General features: G+C 46.9%; 1 protein-coding gene across 1 annotated transcript in view; it reads right to left on the bottom strand.

Moving 5' to 3' along the window:
- Positions 1-5,404: 5,404 nt before the first annotated feature.
- Positions 5,405-17,409, bottom strand: part of RIN1 (Ras and Rab interactor 1) — a 95,604-nt gene continuing 83,599 nt past the window's right edge. The window contains exon 11 of the mRNA XM_075836737.1: positions 5,405-6,602. Within this exon, the coding sequence (XP_075692852.1) occupies positions 6,288-6,602 (315 nt within the window). The 3' untranslated portion in view covers positions 5,405-6,287. The remainder of the gene's footprint in view (positions 6,603-17,409) is intronic.

The raw sequence follows: 17,409 nt of genomic DNA, 5'->3' as shown, positions 1-17,409 counted from the left end.
GAAGACTGCATTTAACACACGTGATGGACACTATGAATAATTGGTCATGCCCTTCGGCCTGTGTAACGCTCCCGTAGTATTTCAAGAATTTGTGAATGACATTTTTCGTGATCTCCTCTATGTCTGTGTTGTGGTGTATCTCGGTGATATCTTGATTTTTTTTCCCCAGATCTTGTGACTCATCAGGGCTATGTCCGCCAGGTGTTGCTTCGATTAAGGGAGAATCATCTTTACGCCAAGTTGGAGAAGTGCGTGTTCCAAGAGAAGTCTCTACTCTTCCTGGGCTATATCATCTCTGATCAGGGTCTCAAGATGGACCCTGAGAAGGTAAAGGCTGTTCTGGAGTGGCCACGTCCCCAAGGCTTAAGGGCCATACAACGCTTCCTGGGATTCGCCAACTTCTACAGACTGTTCATTCCCAACTTCTCTTCTTTGACAGCCCCCATCTCCACCCTCACTAAAAAGATTATGAATGCCAAGGTATGGACTCCAGAGGCGGAAGTCACATTTAAAACCTTAAAAAAGGCCTTCACGTCAGCCTCTATTCTTCATCACCCTGATGTGTCTCTACAGTTTTCATTAGAGGTGGACGCCTCCTCTGTTGGTGCTGGTGCACTATTGTTCCAGAGAGGTTCGAAAGGCAAGATGGTGGTATGTGGTTACTAACCCAGGCTGTTTTCTTCCGCAGAGCGGAACTACTCGATTGGAGAACGGGAGTTACTGGCCATCAAGCTGGCCTTACAGGAGTGGAGACACCTACTGGAAGGCGCAGCTCATCCTATCCTGGTCTTCACGGACGACAAGAACTTGACCTACCTACAGACGGCTCAACGGCTGAATCCTTGTCAAGCCAGGTGGTCACTGTTTTTTGCACGGTTCCAGTTCGAACTCCACTACCGACCTGCCGACAAGAATGTAAGGGCCGATGCCCTGTCTAGGTAATTTGAGACAGAGGACACTGTGGAGTCCCCACATAATATTATCGATCCTTCCTGCATCTACTCTGTTAACCCTCTGCAGGTTAGAGACATTCCTCTGGGAAAAACTTTTGTACGTCTGGCAGACAGAGGAAGAATCCTTCGCTGGGGTCACAGTTCCAAGCTGGCAGGTCACGCGCGTGCCCGTAAGAACCGAGACCTAATTGCCCGTCAGTTCTGGTGGCCCTCGCTGCCCAAAGACGTCATGGACTTTGTCTCCTCCTGTACGGTGTGTGCAGCAAACAAAGTTGCCCAACCAGACCAGCTAGTCTGCTCCAACCACTGCCTGTGCCCGATGCCCCCTGGCGGGATATTGCTATGGACTTTGTCACAGATCTGCCTTTCTCCGGAATGTAGTGTGATATGGGTGGTGGTGGATCATCTTTCTAAGTTGGCTCATTTTGTTCCTCTGACTGGCCTGCCTTCTGCTGCTTGACTGGCTGATCTCTTCATGCAACACATCTTCCGTCTGCACGGATTACCCCTGCATATTGTCTCGGATCGAGGGGTCCAGTTCACCTCAAAGTTCTGGAGAGCACTCTGCGGTCTCCTCAGTGTAAAGTTGGACTTCTCCTCAGCTTACCATCTTCAGTCTAATGGGCAAGTTGAAAGGGTTAACCAAATTATGGGGAACTATCTGCGGCACTTTGTCTTCAGATGACATGATGACTGGGTGCAGCTGCTCCCGTGGGCGGAGTTTTCTTATAATAACCATACCAGTGAGTCCACCACCTCCAGCCGTTCTTCATAGCCTACGGCCAACATCCTCGAATACACCTGCCTGGCTCTACTATGTCCCAGGTGCCTGCAGCCGACTCTACCTTCAGGAACTTTCTGCAGATATGGCAGCAGACACGATCTTCTATTCTGCTGGTGGTGGACCGCATGAAGAGAAATGCAGACACTAGAAGACGAGAACCTCCCCAGTTTCTTCCAGGTACAAAGGTCTGGCTGTCTTCCAGGAATATCCGGCTGAGGGTGCCATCTTGCAAGTTTGCTCCCAGGTTCCTAGGACCTTTCGAGATTCTACTACAGATCAATCCTGTGTCGTACAAGCTTCGACTGCCTCCTACCCTCAAGATCCCTAACTCCTTCCACGTCTCCTTGCTAAAACCCGTAGTCCTGAACCGCTACTCCAGGACTTCTAGTTCCGCAGTGGCTCCTGGTGGTTCATCCGGAACTTTCGAAAGTGAGGGAGATCCTGGCCACCAAGAAAGTAGGAGGAAGGACATTTTATTTGGTGGATTGGAGGGGATTTGGTCCAGAGGAGAGGTCTTGGGAGGCAGAGGAGAACATCGATGCTCCTGTCCTCGTGAAGAAATTTCTTTCCCGCTCTGGCCCCAAGAGGAGGGGACGTAAGAGGGGGGATACTGTAACGTCTATGGCCGCGGGTCGTCGTTCAGACTTACCCCTTGACGGCCCCGGCCCTGGACATCTCCCTTTACGGCGTCGGCTCCTGCCAGGGAGACGCCGACACTCACTTCCAGGTCTTCGGACTGATTCCCGCAGGGCGCGCACGCCCGCGCGTGCACAGCCTTAAAGGTCCAGTACGCATCCAGCTGTCATTCAATTATTAGCACAAATGGCTGCTGGACTATAAAAAGGGGCTCTGCCCACTGGTTCCTTGCCTGAGCGTTGTTGTTGTCTTGCAAATGGTCTCCCAGTGTTTTCCAGTTCCCAGTGTTACCCGTTCCTGCTGCCTGTACCCTGTATCCCGTGCTATCGTATCTACAGTGAAAGTCAAGTCGAGTCTTCCGCTGCATCCATGGTGCTACCTGCTGAAAAAGTCAAGTCGTGCCTTCCGCTGCACCCACGGTGCCAGCTGCTGTGAAAATCAAGTCCTGCTTCCGCTACTGTCTACATTGCCTCAGGTACCCGTTCCGAACTATAGACATTGTTTTGTACCTTTTTTGCCAGCTGCTACCCCGCTACGCGGTATGGCCCAGTGGGTCCACACCCCGCGCCGTGACAGTGTCGCTCAAGGTCCCACAAAAACCTAGTGCCAAGTGTCTGCCATGCCAAGTGTCTGCCAAATCTTCTACCCAGGTACTCTTGTCCTAAAGACTATCATTGACTGTTGTTCGGCCAGTTGCTACTCCGCTATGGCAGAGCGGCCTAGTGGGTCCACATACCCCATAGCTGTGACAACTAAATTAGAAATAGTCACCACCTAATTGAATAACTTTAGAAATAGGTGTGTAAATTGACCACACAGGTGTACACCACCAGGTTATGAATCACTATATAATGGGAAAAGGAATAGAAGGGCAAATAAGTTATATAGAAGAATTATTATTTTGCAAAATGCTCCACTATAGTCTTTTTTCTACATAACTGGAGATATACTTCTGCGTTGTTCAATTCTGTTGTTCTGCTCCATTAGAGGTACAGAACAAGGGAATAATGAAACCAGCGGTTGACAACGAAACACAGACAAGTGGGGTGTCCGCTTGTCTGTAAACTAATGACAATAAAGAATGTTGCCCCTTTCTGTTGTACTTTCACCCCTCAGATTTCTCTTCTGTGTTTTCTGATGATTCTAGCTATCAGAGAGTTCCCGTATTGGTGACCACACTGTTAGGCCCCATGCACACGACCGTAAAAACTCCCGTAATTACGGCCCATAATTACGGGCCCATAGACTTCTATTGGCCACGGGTACCTCCCCGAATGCTTACGGGAAGGTGCCCGTGCCGTTGAAAAAGATAGAACATGTCCTATTTCAGGCCGTAATTACGGCACGGGCAGCCCATAGAAGTCTATGGGGCTCCCGTAATTACGGGTGACTACGTGTGTGCACCCGTAATTACGGGAGCGTTGCTAGGCGACGTCAGTAAATAGTCACTGTCCAGGGTGCTGAAAGAGTTAAACGATCGGCAGTAACTGTTTCAGCATCCTGGACAGTGGCTACCGATCACAATATAGATAAAGCTGTAAAAAAAAAAAAAAAAGATGTTCATACTTACCCAGAACTCCCTGCTTCTTCCTCCAGTCCAGCCTCCTGGGATGACGTTACAGCCCATGTGACCACTGCAGCCAATCACAGGCCAATCACTGGCTGCAGCGGTCACATGGACTGCCGCGTCATCCAGGGAGGTCGGACTGGATGTGAAGAGAGTGACGCGTCACCAAGACAACGGCCGGGTAAGTATGAATTTCTTTTGCTTTTATTACAGAAACGTGCCCGTAAATACGGGTGGAATACGTGTGACACCGGACCCGTATTTACAGGCACGGGTCCGTAAATACTGGTGCAATACAGGTCGAATACGTGTGACCAAGGACCCGTATTTACGCCAGTATTTACGGGTGGACAAAAATACGGTCGTGTGCATGGGGCCTTAGTAGCTGTGGTCACCAGCAGTTTTTTCTACAACACAGATGGCACTCAGTCAGTCACTGTATAAGCTGAAAGGGAAAAAAAACTGAAATTGGAGGAAAAAAAATTAATGTGTGGATATATGGCTATATTCATAAGATGTTTTTTCTCAATTTGTTTTACCACAATTTTTGTAGTTATGGCAGAAACATTTTTATAGAAGACCAAAAAGTAAGTTTTATTGTGTAACTATATCCTTAGTGGATTTATGCTTTAAAAAGGAACTTGTCAGCAGTTTTGATGTCTCAAAACTGCTAACAGAGCGATATAGGGGAGGGGGAAGGCATTTAAAACAAATGGTGTTTAATCACCCCGGCGTGCCAATCGTAAGTGCCACTGAGGCGGTACTTGATGTGATCTGTCGGTCTGCTAATCCGCCTCTAGGGCCATCACTTAGAGCAGCGAGTGGTCCTTTCGACCACTGCACCGGAGGAATCAAACGTCTTGTTCTCGGTCATGCAACTGCCTTTCCCCTCTCCTTTTGAGGCACCTGCCTCAAAATTGCAGGCAGGTTCAATTTAATCAACAGACAAGCAGACCTGCCAAGCCAGGGCTACTGTTAATGCATCTTCTTAAACTTGCCTACTACAAAATAGGAAAGGGGGTGTTAATGGTTCTCACCGAGACCCAGTGGGTGTATGGAGATTTATTTGAATGCTGCGCTATGCAGAAAAAGTATGCAAATTATCTCATATCAGCCAAACCACAGTCTCCCCTAAAAGGAAGTGTAACACTACTGTATTTCAGGGTTCTTGCCCCTTATCAGTACAGAGCAGGGTACTGGTTGGCTGAATCAGATGCCTTAGATGCAGATTAGGGTGAAAGATCCTAGACCGAGTGGGAGTATAGAGAATTGTTTAAAGGCTCCATGGGAGAAAATTTAGCAAATTAGCTCATATTAACCAAACCAGAGTCATGGAACAGGAAAAAATTATTTCAGATGATTTCACTTTTTCAACAGTGTCTATTTATTTGTTATATCTAACATATTTACTAAGAAAAAGTATATATACAATATATTAATATATTTATACAAAAGTTTGTTATGTTTCATTTTCAATAACCTTTATCCATGTTTATAATTATGGTTTTCCTTTGTTTTCCCCCCTTCTTCTAAAGAAGCAATTTTAGGAAATGTTCGTACAACTGCTTCTATGGAAAACAGCATTGAAGTGCTGCATGTTAAAACACACTGGGAGGTACAAACGCCAATGAAAATAGCATTTCTAGTTTTGTGGCAGAATACTGACTTTAACGGGTCCTGTGCATGGCCATATTACAGCTATGTGCATGAGCCATATATTTAGTGCCATGAACGAGATCAGAACCCGTCGCTAAAGATTAGGAAAGCCTTTCTCAAAGTTTTTCTTCAAGGGAAGCTGAAATATTACAATATTACAAATCAATAACCATAATACATGAAAACCCCCTCTAACTCCAAGACAGTCGTTTCTGTGGTATAACTTCTACTAGACATAGCTGCTGTCTAATTGGCCTATATTTGAAGTAAATTTGTAATTGAGCAATGTCTTATTCCTCTCATTTAGTTTTAGATGCTGCTAGTGCTTAAAAATTGCAAATTCATGTCAATTATACGTCAAAGTTAATTAACCACAATCCATATTTCCAAATATACTTTGACCAATGTATCTTTGACCTCTCCATATTTTAAGTCAAATATGTGCAAGACAGCATAGTATTCCAAAAGAAGTGCTGACCATAAAATTCATAACCACCTATAAAAGCCAAATCATACACAGCGGTGGCCAACTGTAAAGTTTTTTATATTTCTTACCGATATGAAATCCTACATGAATCTGTGATATCGCCATATGAAGACCGTATGATACAGACACTTTACATATGGTACCATTTTCTACAGTATAATATTATTACATGTAGGTAGGATTCTTCAAGAAAACTGTAGAAGATCAAGGATTGCTTAAATAATCTTGTGCTAGAGAGTGTTTCGTACTCTCCTTCTCCCCTAGCTGCTGATAACAGAAGAAGAAACTGGAACCAGACTCCTTAAGCTTTGCTTTTATCTCCTGTGGCAAGGCATTGGCTGGCAGTACTTCTTGACCACCACCACAGTTGAGGAAAATTGAGTATTCTTCTGGGTTTGAAGGCTTAAACTTGAGTTCACAGAGACGGATAAGGTCAGCAACAGTCTGTGATGGCTTCAGCAAGATAATTTTTGTAGTGCAGCCATTAACTGGATCTTGATGTGAAACTCGTAAAAAGTTCTGGAAGAAGACAAAATAATTTTTAATTCTCTTATCCGATTTGTTCATAAATGTTTACATTAACATTTTTATTTAAATCACATATCACTATGTTTATATTGTCCCACACCTCCTCAGTGTTGCATTGTGTATTATATTATTTAGAAAAATATGCACTAACAATAGCTGGTGGCAGCCGTATAGCACCAGCCCACGTCAGGGGCCATAGCTATAGGGGGTGCAGAGATATCAGCTGCACATGGGCCCTGGAGCCTGAGGGGCCCAAAAGCCCCTCAGCCGCATAAGAGGACACCATTAATATAAATGATATATATATATCATTTATATAAATGATATATGGTAGGTGGGGGCCCTGTTATAGATTTTGCGTTGGGGCCCAAGAGCTTCATGTGACGCCTCTGGCCATGTGACATCAAGATGACTACCACTTCTGTGCCCACAAAGTTTTTTGGAAACAAGAAAGTTCCTTTTGTTGATTTTGCTATAAAAAAAAAGATATTGTATATCAATTTGTAACTGTTAAATGAATTATAGGGGCAAACTGCTACAAATTTTCTATTGATGTCAAGTTACACCACGTTTTCTCAATTTACATGCAACACTTCACTCAAAATTATGCTGGCTGCGACCTGGAAATTACATTCAATGTGTTGAGAGACAAACCTCTAAAAACTATCTAATATCCTAAAACTACTTGCAGGGGTTGCCCAGGAATATTTTTTCATTTTATTTAGCATTAGCTAGCCCCTTACAAGTACGTTTGTAATATACTTGTTGTTTCAAGGTCTCAGCATTTCTGTGTTCTGTAACGCGGTCACGTGACAGCACCGTCTGTGAATTTTTAACTTGTGCCTTCACTTCCGGCTGAGCAAAGCACTGCTCGTCAACAATTACGTATACAGGCAGTGGGACGGGCGGATGTTCCTTGAGCTCTATTTAGCTCCGACTCTGGTTCAACTGCCTACCCGCCTTCTCTCGTGGCGTCCACACCCCATCCTCCTCTTGCGGCATCCTGCCACGCCTCCTCTCGCTGCCTCCCAGACCCCGCCTCCTCTTGCTTGGGAAAGCTCTTGATGTCACTGTCCATATATGAACAGTGACGTCATTGGCCCCTCCAGGAACGGAATCCTCTGCAAGAGCGTTGCCGATGCTCTGGCCGGGGATTCCACTCCTGCTGAAGCCCCTGGCCTCACTATCCATATATTTACTCCTGGAGAGGAAGCCCCTGGCAGAGTGTTGCCGATACTCCGGCTGGAGATTTCTCTCCTAAAGTGAACCTCTGACGTCATTGTCCATAAATGGACAATGACATCAGGGGCAACTCCTGGAGCAGAATACCCTGCCAGAGCATTGACGATGCTCTGTCCGGGGATTCCGCTCCTAGAGGGAACCCCTGACGTCACTGTCCATATATGTCAGGGGCTCCCCCTGGCGCCATTTACAGAGAAGAAAGGTAGTGCTATCTACAGGGGAGTGGCGCTATATTCAAGGGGGTGTGGCACTATCTACATGGGCACTGTGGCACTAAATGGGCACTATTTACAGGGGACACTGTGGCGCTATCTACATGGGCACTGTGATTGGCACTAGCTACATGGGCACTGTGGTATATATATAGTGGCACTGTGGATCTTTATACTTTATACGTGGGCACTGGCACTTTATATTTGGGCACTAGCACTAGGGGCAACTAAGGGGGCAATATACTGTATGGGAGCAGCTATGGGGCATTATACAGTATGAGGGCAGCGAAGGGGGCATTATACTGTATGGGGGAAGCTATACGGGCATTATATTGTATGGGGGCACCTGTGTGGACATTATACTGTATGGGGACATCTGTGTGGGTATTATACTTTATGGGGCAGCTAGAGGGCATTATACTGTGGTGGCAGCTAGAGGGCATTATACTGTGTGGGAGGCACTATGGAGTATCATACTGTGGGGGTAGCTAAAGGGGCATTATACGGTGTAGGGCGTTCTATGGGGCATTATACTGTGGGATAGCATTATGGGAGAATGATACTGTGTGGCCTGAACAGTGTGTGTTTAGAGGCGTGGCTTAAAAGAAAAAAATTGCCATTCCGCGCTACGTGCTCCAAATCGGTTGTCAGAAACGGATTAGAAGATATCAAGGGGATTTTAGGGAAGGCAGTCCAAGGCTGGGGGACACTTTTTAGAAAATATTTTTATTACTGGCCAACCCCTTTAAGGTAGGAACATATAAAGTTACACAAGCTAAGAACTAAAGCGAAACCATTAGAAATTTGAAGGAAGTATTAGATATGACTGCCAAATAACATGTAGCTGAAGATCAGTAACTATGTCTATGTAATGCTCTGTTCACACTGGAGTTTTTAGGGTACCCTAAAGGGTTTCGCTATTTTTGACAGCATTATAGGTAAAAAAAAAAGACTGTCAGGATTTGTTGGGATGCGTTTGGAAATGAATCCAGCATAGCTGTCATGGATCTCTTATGAACGGAAGCCTTCATGCTTATGTAAACAGAGCCTAAAAGCACCATTAATAGCATAGTATAATAGCGGCACACACTGTTACTTGTTAAGGAGACCATTCTACCCAAATTTTCACCTCACATATATTTCTGTATTTCTGTCAATTATTAAGTGCCAGTATGATTCCATACCTCCCAACTTCAAACATTGTAAAGAAGGATGACTGATACAGCCCGCGAAGTGCGCCGTAGCAATTTATTTTTACATTAAGCCAAGCCCCTAACCCCGCCTAATCCCTATCCATACACACCCAGTTCCCTTTGTGCCCCACACAGTGTCATGCCCCCAGTGTGGCCCCACACAGTGTCATGCCCCCAGTGTGCCCCCACACAGTTTCATGCCACCAGTAGTGCCCCCCACACAATATCATGCCCCATACAGAATCCTGCCTTCATAATACCCTCCATACCATTTCATGCCCCCATAGTGCCCCCTGCACAGTGTAATGCCCCCATAGTGTGTTTGGAGGATGCAAATACAGTTGAAAATGTGACATGCCCCGTGTGTCTGGGAAAGCAGGACACCTCATAAAGCCGGGACTGTTTCACTGGGCGATTGGGAGGCATGTGATTCTGGAGTCAAATGTCAATTTTTACAGTGTTATCATCTTGTCTCTGGTTTGCTATTGTATCTGCTTCTCCTTAAGATATTATTAGTATTTTCTTATAATGTTGTTCCAGTGAGAACACTATTTTCACAGTAGAGTGTCAGTGCATATGCGCCCACCACTCCACTGAGAACACAGAATAGAACTTCCTTAATTTCCCTTCTGCTTTACCATCACTGATGACATGTCATAAAAGCCTTTAATTTAAAAATACCGCTTTAACCCGTTAGTGACCGCCAACACACCTTTTCACGGCGACCACTAACGGGGTTTATTATGATGCATACGCCTTTTTGCGCCGCCGGGAGCAGTTAAAACTCCCAGCTCTCAGCTACCAGAGATAGCTGAGTACTTGGGGAGTGCTGCTCGTGGGGGTGGATCGAAATACGCCCATTTAACCCCTTAGATGTGTCTCTCAATAGCGAGAGGGAGGGGGCTCCCTCTGTCACCCCCCCCCCCCCAACATCCTGAAATGCGATCGCAGGATGCCGGTGGCTTCTATGGCAGCCTGTCCTAACAAAGGCCCCCAGGTCTGCCTGTATTGAACGCCTGACAGAGGCATGGCATAAAAGATGCCTGTCATTTTTATACTGACAGGCAGTAATACACTGCAATAGAGAAGTATTGCAGTGTATTATAAAAGCATTCAAATAATCGCACAGTAAAGTCCCCTACTGGGACTAAAAATAAGTTGAAAAAAGTTTAATAAAGTTTATAATAAATAAATAAAAATCCCTCCCAAAAAAAAATGAAAAACCAACTTTTTCCGCTTACAAATTACTTTATTATGAAAAAAAAAAAAAGTTACACATATTTGGTATCGCCGCGTCCATAACAACCCCGACTATAAAAGTATTATTTTATTTAACCCACTCGGCGAATGCCGTAAAAAATAAAATAAAAAAAATGCCAGAATTGCTGTTTTCTGTTCATCCTGCCTTACAGAGAATGTGATTGTAACACCTGCAGGGAAAGCATTGTGTATAGTGGATGCTGCAGTTAATACCAAGCAGGGACTCACTTAGCCAGACATTAGCACTTCTTCTTCTGAAGTGCAGTGGACTACATGTCCCAGCACTACTTGCTTCTTTACACCCATGCAGCCTAGGAGAGGAGCAGCAGAGTGGAGCACTGATTGGCTGAGCAAGGGATTGTGCGACAAGGCTGAGCAGGGAGAAGAGACAGTGGCCATCCTGGGGAGAGACACATGGTCAGGAGAAAGGGAGACTGAGTGCATTGCAGAGAGAAGAGAGTCCTGCACTGGTGCACACAGCCCCAGAGACAGTCCTGACAGTCCACTGGCTCACTGTACGAGAGGAAGAAATGGTGCAGCAGCATCACCTCTGCAAAACCTGATTCCAGGGATGTACCCTGGTCTGCATCACAGGAGGATTTTACCCCCCACTCCATTGGCGCCCATGCATCTGAACGCTGCGGCTCCCAGCTGGACCCCGGGGGAATATTATCTTTGCTGCAAGAAGTAGTGAGTACACATTGCTGGAACTTATTGTGCTGATATTGAGGACTTAGTGAGAGAACTGTTCTTGTGAGGAATTTCAGTAATTAAGTGCACCAACGGTTCCTGAGAAGAGCGCCAACATCCGCGGCAACAGAGCCCCAATGTTTGGACTGTGTTCATTGCATTACAGCAGCCATTAGTAATTGTGTATTGTGTGCAGTTAGTTGAGAAGTGTGTGCTAGCTATTACCAGCAGTATTAGTGCAGGTGTGTGATCATTATCCTTTGTGGGTCACTGATATACTGTATATATTTGGTGAAGACAGTATCTTAACCCTTTGTTATTCCCATAAGATTTCAGGGAATATTGATATGTGTTATGCCAGCCAGGCCTGGCATAAAGTCCATTCCCACCACTAGGGGGTCAATCACACAGAACTGTGTACTGTTATGTGATTTGTGCTTTATTTCTTTATTTGCATCATTCTTATTCAGATCACCCTTGTTTACCTGCAGCACCCTTGCATCAGGATCCATTGATTCAGAATAGGAGGCCCAGTAGATGTATACCTACTACTCCACCTCAGGCCAAGTCAGAGGAGACCTCTGCTAATGTGCTAATGGCAGCCATGGAGAAGTTAGTCAGCCAATTTGCAAAGATGCAGCCTGAGTGGAGCTACCGCTGTCTGAGGACCTTCCCAGGTGTCACCCCTACCCCAGCAAGAGAAGAAGGGTATGAAACATGGAGAGATGTTGCCCTGTAGTACCTAGAAGAGTGGCAGTGTACTGATATTGCGAAGAATCAGAGAATACTGGAGAGTTTGAAGGTTCCGGCTATGGAAGTGGTAGAGGCTGCGTGGCAAAGCAAGCCACAAGCAACCTCCCAAGACTATATGGCTGCTATTGAGGATGCTTTTGGGTCCTCAGAGGATGCCACAGACCTACTTTATAAACTCTGTACTACATGCCAAGATCCGGGTGAGAAAATGTCTGACTATCTTTACAGAAAAAGATAAACAGATTCACAGAATAGTATCCAAAGGTGGGCTTTGCCCTAGAGAAGTTGACCGGTTCCGAACTGATCAAGTACTACGTGGAGTTCTGACCCAGGACCCTATCGCTCAAAGATTGAGGTGCTGCGATAAAGAGAAAATTCCCCATTCCTTCCCTCGGTTACTTAAGGAAGTGTGACTAGAGGAAGTTACTTTGTCAGCGAGGGAGCAGACACCCAAGAGAGTAGCTGCTGTTGCTCTAAAGCCTACGCCAGGTTATCGGGAGGAGGAGCTTTTGAAAATCATTGAGAAGCAGGGAGAGCAAATTGCCCAACTATTAAGTGCCCAGGCTAAGGAAGTGGAGTGGTTAAAACAGGTTGCTGAGGTTGCCACTGAGAAACATCAGCAGTCCCCGAGAAGGGCAAGTGATGATCCATGGAAAGGTAGAGCTATGAAAACAGAGGGGTGCTTTGTGTGTGGGTAATCTAGCCCCACAGCTCGCCAGTGCCTGAAGAAGTGGCATTCCAAGAAGTCTCTGTCTCCTCCCGATCAGAAGAATAGGCTGTCGGGAAACAGGAAAGGGGATCAGTAGAGTCCCATACTGGCCCCCCATCAACATCAAAGGAATACTCTACTGCCCCATCTACTGTTGCTCGGTTGGAACAGTTTCCTGAAGGTCTAGTAGAACCGGCCCCACATGTTCCAGCCTTTATCAATGATCAACCATGTACTGTGTTGTTGGATAGTGGATCTTAAGTCTTCATTATTTTTGAGAAATGGTACAAGAAATAACTGTCAGACGTGCCCATACAGCCCCTATCGGGACTCCTGGTTTGGGGGTTGAGTGAACATAGCTACCCATACAGAGGATATGTGTCTGTTATACTACGGTTCCCGAAGACAGTTGCTGGAGTGGAAAAGGGGATACCCATCATAGCACTAGTCTGCCCAGAGTCTGAAGCGGACCAGAGATCAGTGCCTATTATAGTGGGGACGAATGCAGACATCTTTCATACACTAGCACAGTGGTGCTGAGAAATTGGGGGCAATAATTGTTCACAGACCCTCACCATTCACCCAGCCTGTCTGGCTGCTTATGTGGGAAAGGTGTAAAGGATCTGCCAGGCACTACGTCTGTGGATACTCCCAGGATTAATCAATCGACACCTGAGGCCGGACCTCTTAGACTGACTCCGGCTCCCACCAATCAGGGTGGCAGGCTCAGGAGTGGGAGAGCCTATCGCGGCCTGGTCAGTCGGAGTTAGCTCCGCCCCCTGTCCATTTATACCTGCCGTTTTCTCTTCCTCATTGCTTGTGATTCTTCCTGGTTTCCTGGCCCTGCTACAGCCTTGCTCCAGCCTGCTGCTGCCTTGCTTCAGCCTTGCTACAGCTTCCGCTTATCCTGCTTCGCTCTGACCCCGGCTTTCTTCCTGCTCCTTGCTCTGCGTTCGTATACTTCGTGACATCCTGATTCTGACTGGCTCGTTGACCACTCTGGTTTCCTCACGCTGTTCTGTGGGCTACTGCCCCTTCCCTTGCTTGTTCCCTGTTTGTATTCCCTTGTACTTAGTCAGCGTAGGGACCGCCGCCCAGTTGTACCCCGTCGCCTAGGGCGGGTCGTTGCAAGTAGGCAGGGACAGGGCGGTGGGTAGATTAGGGCTCACTTATCCCCTTCCCCTTCTTCCTGCCATAACATAATCACAAGCCCATACCTAGTCTACCCTTTCTCCTACTCTATCATGGAGCCCCTTGAGACCCTGACCCAGCAGATGCAGGGCCTCTCCCTACAGGTCTAGGCCCTGGCTCAGAGGGTCAACCAGCCTGACGCTGCCATAGTAGTACCCCTCGCCTCACCTCTAGAACCTGACCTCAAGTTACCTGACCGGTTCTCAGGGGACCGTAAGACTTTTCTCTCCTTTCGGGAGAGTTGCAGACTTTACTTCCGTCTAAAACCTCACTCCTCAGGTTCCGAGAACCAGCGGGTTGGAATCATTATATCCCGACTCCAGGAAGGGCCCCAAGAGTGGGCCTTCTCCTTGGCTCCTGACGCCCCTGAACTTTCCTCCGTTGATTGTTTTTTCTCTGCCCTCGTACTCATTTACGACGAGACTGACAGGACTGCTTTGGCCGAGAGTCAGCTGGTGACCTTACGTCAGGGTAGGAGACCTGTTGAGGAATACTGTTCTGACTTTAGAAAGTGGTGCGTAGCTTCTCGGTGGAATGACCCTGCCCTAAGGTGCCAGTTTAGGTTAGGCTTATCTAACGCCCTGAAGGATCTGCTTGTTAGCTACCCCTCTTCTGACTCCCTAGACCAGGTTATGGCCTTAGCAGTACGACTTGACCGACGTCTCAGGGAACGACAGCTTGAACGTTTCAGTGTTTTCCCCTCTGACTTCCCTGCGATTCCCCCCGAGGTCCCGTCTCCTCGCTCTTTCACGGAAGACTCGGAGGTACCTATGCAACTCGGGGCCTCCGTGTCCCCCCGACAACGTAGAGAGTTCCGCAGGAAGAATGGTCTCTGCTTCTATTGTGGGGATGACAAGCATCAACTGAACACCTGTCCCAGGCGCAAGAATAAGCAGCGGGAAAACTTCCGCACCTAAGTGATCATCGGGGAGGTCACTTGGGCGCACAGGTATTTCCCGTTAATATGAAACGCAATAACATTTTGCTTCCCTTTCAGGTCTCGTTTGGTGGTCGGTCTGCCACCGGCAGTGCCTTCGTGGATTCAGGCTCATCGGCTAATATCATGTCTCTGGAATTTGCTATGTCTCTAAAAATGCCTTTTATTGATTTGCCTAATCCTGTCCCGGTAGTGGGTATCGACTCCACTCCTCTTGCTAATGGTTATTTTACTCAGCATACTCCTGTTTTTGAACTCCTTGTTGGCTCCATGCATTTGGAGCAGTGCTCTGTACTGTTGATGCAGGGATTATCGTCCGATCTGGTATTAGATCTTCCCTGGTTGCAGTTGCATAATCCCACGTTTGATTGGAATACTGGGGATCTCACCAAATGGGGTAGTGAATGCCTGACGTCATGTCTTTTGGTTAACTCTATTTCTCCCTGTGAGAAGGTAAACACGCTACCTGAGTTTGTTCAGGACTTCGCTGATGTTTTCTCTAAGGAGGCCTCCGAGGTGTTGCCCCCTCATAGAGATTACGATTGCGCTATCGATTTGGTACCAGGTGCTAAGCTTCCTAAGGGTAGGATATTTAATCTTTCATGTCCTGAACGTGAAGCCATGAGGGAATATATCCAAGAATGCCTGGCCAAGGGTTACATTCGCCCCTCTACTTCTCCTGTAGGTGCTGGCTTCATATTCGTGGGGAAGAAGGATGGTGGTCTTAGGCCGTGCATTGACTATCGTAACTTGAATAAGGTCACTGTAAGGAACCAGTATCCCCTTCCTTTGATTCCGGATCTTTTTAATCAGGTTCAGGGGGCCCAATGGTTCTCTAAGTTTGATCTACGGGGGGCATATAACCTTATCCGCATCAAAGAGGGGGATGAGTGGAAGACTGCGTTCAACACGCCCGAAGGTCATTTCTAATACCTGGTTATGCCCTTTGGGTTGTGTAATGCCCCTGCTGTCTTCCAGAATTTTATTAATGAAATTCTGAGAGATTACCTGGGAAATTTTCTTGTAGTGTACCTTGATGACATACTGGTGTTTTCCAAGGACTGGTCCTCCCACGTGGAGCATGTCAGGAAGGTGCTCCAGGTCCTCCGGGAAAATAATCTGTTTGCGAAAACCGAAAAATGTGTGTTTGGGGTACAGGAGATACCATTTTTGGGTCAAATCCTCACTCCTCATGAATTCCGCATGGACCCTGCCAAGGTTCAGGCTGTGGCGGAATGGGTCCAACCTGCCTCCCTGAAGGCGCTACAGTGTTTTTTGGGGTTCGCTAACTATTACAGGAGATTTATTGCCAACTTCTCGGTCGTCGCTAAGCCTCTTACGGACCTCACTCGCAAGGGTGCTGATGTCCTCCACTGGCCTCCTGAGGCCGTCCAGGCTTTTGAGACCCTCAAGAAGTGCTTTATCTCGGCCCCTGTGCTGGTTCAGCCCAACCAAAGGGAGCCATTTATCGTGGAGGTTGACGCGTCCGAGGTGGGAGTGGGGGCTGTCTTGTCCCAGGGTACCAGGTCCCTCACCCATCTCCGCCCCTGTGCTTACTTCTCCAGGAAGTTTTCGCCCACGGAGAGTAACTATGATATTGGCAACCGCGAACTTTTAGCCATTAAATGGGCTTTTGAAGAGTGGCGTCACTTCCTGGAGGGGGCCAGACACCAGGTAACGGTCCTTACTGACCATAAGAATCTGGTTTTCCTAGAATCTGCCCGGAGGCTTAATCCGAGACAAGCTCGATGGGCGCTATTTTTTACCAGATTTAACTTTTTGGTTACCTATAGGGCTGGGTCCAAAAATATTAAGGCTGATGCACTGTCACGTAGTTTCATGGCCAATCCTCCTTCGGAGAAGGATCCTGCTTGTATTTTACCCCCTGGTATAATCGTTTCTGCCACTGATTCTGATTTAGTCTCTGATATTGCGGCTGATCAATGTTCAGCTCCCGGGAACCTCCCTGTGGACAAGCTGTTTGTCCCCCTGCAATACCGGCTAAGGGTACTTAGGGAAAACCATGACTCCGCACTATCTGGTCATCCTGGCATCTTGGGTACCAAACACCTCATTACCAGAAACTATTGGTGGCCTGGGTTGCCTAAAGACGTTAGGGCTTACGTCGCCACTTGTGAGGTTTGTGCTAGGTCTAAGACCCCTAGGTCCCGACCTGCGGGCTTACTACGTTCTTTGCCCATTCCCCAGAGACCTTGGACCCATATCTCCATGGATTTTATCACCGATTTGCCTCCATCTCAAGGCAAGTCGGTGGTGTGGGTGGTAGTAGACCGCTTCAGCAAGATGTGCCACTTTGTGCCCCTTAAGAAACTACCTAACGCCAAGACGTTAGCTTCTTTGTTTGTTAAACACATTCTGCGTCTCCATGGGGTCCCAGTCAATATCGTTTCTGACAGAGGGGTACAATTTGTTTCTTTATTTTGGAGAGCCTTTTGTAAAAAGTTGGAGATTGATCTGTCCTTCTCCTCCGCCTTCCATCCCGAAACTAATGGCCAAACGGAAAGGACTAATCAATCCCTGGAACAATATTTAAGGTGTTTCATCTCTGACTGTCAATTTGATTGGGTCTCATTCATTCCCCTCGCCGAAT

The sequence above is a fragment of the Rhinoderma darwinii genome, chromosome 9 (genome assembly GCF_050947455.1).
Source record: "Rhinoderma darwinii isolate aRhiDar2 chromosome 9, aRhiDar2.hap1, whole genome shotgun sequence".
NCBI classification, from domain to species: domain Eukaryota; kingdom Metazoa; phylum Chordata; class Amphibia; order Anura; family Rhinodermatidae; genus Rhinoderma; species Rhinoderma darwinii.
Note: the sequence above shows the minus strand (reverse complement) of the source record. Positions and strands in the feature narration are given on the sequence as shown.